At 50.7% G+C, this 2,252-nt stretch overlaps 1 protein-coding gene across 2 annotated transcripts in view; it reads left to right on the top strand.

Moving 5' to 3' along the window:
• LOC115296175 (histone H4) overlaps positions 1-226 on the top strand; it is a 537-nt gene extending 311 nt beyond the window's left edge. Inside the window, exon 2 of one of the 2 annotated variants that reach the window (XM_029944664.1) lies at positions 56-226. In XM_029944664.1, coding sequence (XP_029800524.1) covers positions 56-196 — 141 coding nt within the window. In that variant the 3' untranslated portion in view covers positions 197-226. The other variant, XM_029944663.1, reaches the window with a different exon arrangement.
• Positions 227-2,252: the final 2,026 nt, after the last annotated feature.

Raw genomic sequence — 2,252 nt, 5'->3', positions numbered from 1 at the left:
CCGGCGCGGCGGCGTCAAGCGCATCTCCGGCCTCATCTACGAGGAGACCCGCGGGGTGCTCAAGGTGTTCCTGGAGAACGTGATCCGGGACGCCGTCACCTACACGGAGCACGCCAAGCGCAAGACGGTCACGGCCATGGACGTGGTCTACGCGCTCAAGCGCCAGGGCCGCACCCTCTACGGCTTCGGCGGCTGAGCGTTTTGCTGCTATAGTCTCTGCACTATTTCCAAAGGTCCTTTTCAGGGCCACCCACTCGGTCACACGAAGAGCTGTGTTTCGAGGAAGGTTTGTCCGTGTTCCCTTTAATTGTATGTAACAAAGCAGTGCCCCGCGAACTCCAGCAGAGGGACTCCGCGGCGGCGGGAGCAGGCGACATGACCGCGGTCACATGTGCCGGGCCAGGAGAGGGTAACTAGTGGGGGGCTGCTACATGCAGTGCGTGTGTTTTGAGTAGGTCCATGTCACAGTCACTCCTCATGATTATCCGACTAATGCATCACTCGGTAAAAACCGTAGCGAGCGCCTGGGTGGCTCAGTAGGTCAAGCGGTTAAGCATCGGACTGACTCAAGTGGTGATCTCATGGGGTTTGCGAGGGTTGAGTTTCCTTGGGGCTCTGCGCTGGGACCGCAGAGCCTGCTTGGGATTCTCTCTTCCTCTCTCTCTGCCCCTCCCCCGCTTCGGGGCATTCTATCTCAAAATAAGTAAACTAAAAAATATATAGAGAGAGAGAGATCCTTGCCATGGTGCCCAGTGACCTGCTAATTGCCAGGCCCAAAATAACCCTTGCAGAATGTCGTCTCTGCTACAGCTGGTCTTTTCATCACTCCTCCCTTCACAGCTGAACAACTCTCTGGTAGTTTTCCTGACCCAGATCCTATGTTCTCCATGATTCTTATGTTTGCTTTCTGGGTCCTATTCCTCTGCTTGCAATTCTTCCCAATGAACAAATGTGTATTCTCTTCACATAAGACCACAGAGATCTTCCTGGAGCCAGCCCTTCCAAACGGTTCCATAGATGGTGAGACATCCAGGTACCCAGAAAAGAACCGAGTATCATCAGCTGAAAAGCAGCAGAACAGGCCACCCCCAAATATGGCACTTTGGCATAAGGATTATTTGAGCTAAAGACACTTGGCAAACAGCAGGTGTGAGAACAGGGCTCTGACCTTCCCATTTCTCCCTGAAAGCTGAGAAATTATCCCCTGTGAAAGGTGTCACCCAAATCAGGAAGAGAAGAACACTTATCACCAGAAACAAGGAGTCAGGGCTGAGAGAAATCTGTACCAAGTGACCTTGTTAAAAATAACCCTTTGTCCCCTCTCTCTGCTTTGATTTTTATTATTTCATGATTATTAATCTTTCTTCAACCTAATATGTAAGCACATAGGCCTAACCACTTTTGGGGTCTTCATTTTCCTTTGAAGATGCCCACGGACACATAAAAACATTAAATGACATTTGTATGTTTTTCTCCTGGTAATCTGTTTCGTGTCAATTTAATTCTGAGGTCCAGCCAGAGACTCTGAGAGAGTGGAGGGCAGTTATGCCTCGCCTACACAGCCTTCTGATCCTATTCGCAGCGCCTGTGTGCGACCGCGGGGTCCTGATAGGTTTGCCTGCATCCTACCCCGCTACAATCCCTCCACTCGCCGCAGAGACCTGAGGGACAGGCACATGTCACTATGCCACCTGGGTCTTCCCTGGCCTCCTAACATCCGCAGAATGAAACCCAAGGCTTGTCCTTCACCTGACAGGGCTCCCCTGCAGGCTCAGCCTCAAGCCCCTCTCCCCAACCCCCACCGTCTTCCGTAGCCGAGAATACGGAACTCGTCACACTTGGAACGGTCTTTTCATCAGCAGTATCCTTTACATACACTGCTTCTTCGCCCATAGAGAACCTTCAGCTCTTTTTGGCGGTTTCCAAGGATCTTTTTCCTCCACTGCTTTCAGGTTCTCTGGCTGGGCCATGGACATAGACTAAGAAAACACAGCCTAAGGAGGAAAACAGACAGAAGCTGTGTCTGTGTCTCACGTGCACATTAGAGCACTCAGTGGTACCTAACTCACAGTGGAAGTTAGAGTTTCAGGGTGTATGTACGTAACTTAGTAGGGGACAGGGAGGGAAGACGCGCTCTTCTGGAAAAGCAAATGACTTTTGGAAAGATAAATGAACCTTAAAAGAACAGATGGCAGATGTGATAGTTTCTGACAGTCTGTCCAGGTGTCGTACCCATTTCTCATTTCCAACAA

Source organism: Suricata suricatta, chromosome 7 (assembly GCF_006229205.1).
Source record: "Suricata suricatta isolate VVHF042 chromosome 7, meerkat_22Aug2017_6uvM2_HiC, whole genome shotgun sequence".
Lineage (NCBI taxonomy): Eukaryota > Metazoa > Chordata > Mammalia > Carnivora > Herpestidae > Suricata > Suricata suricatta.
This window is presented reverse-complemented; position numbering and strand designations above follow the sequence as displayed.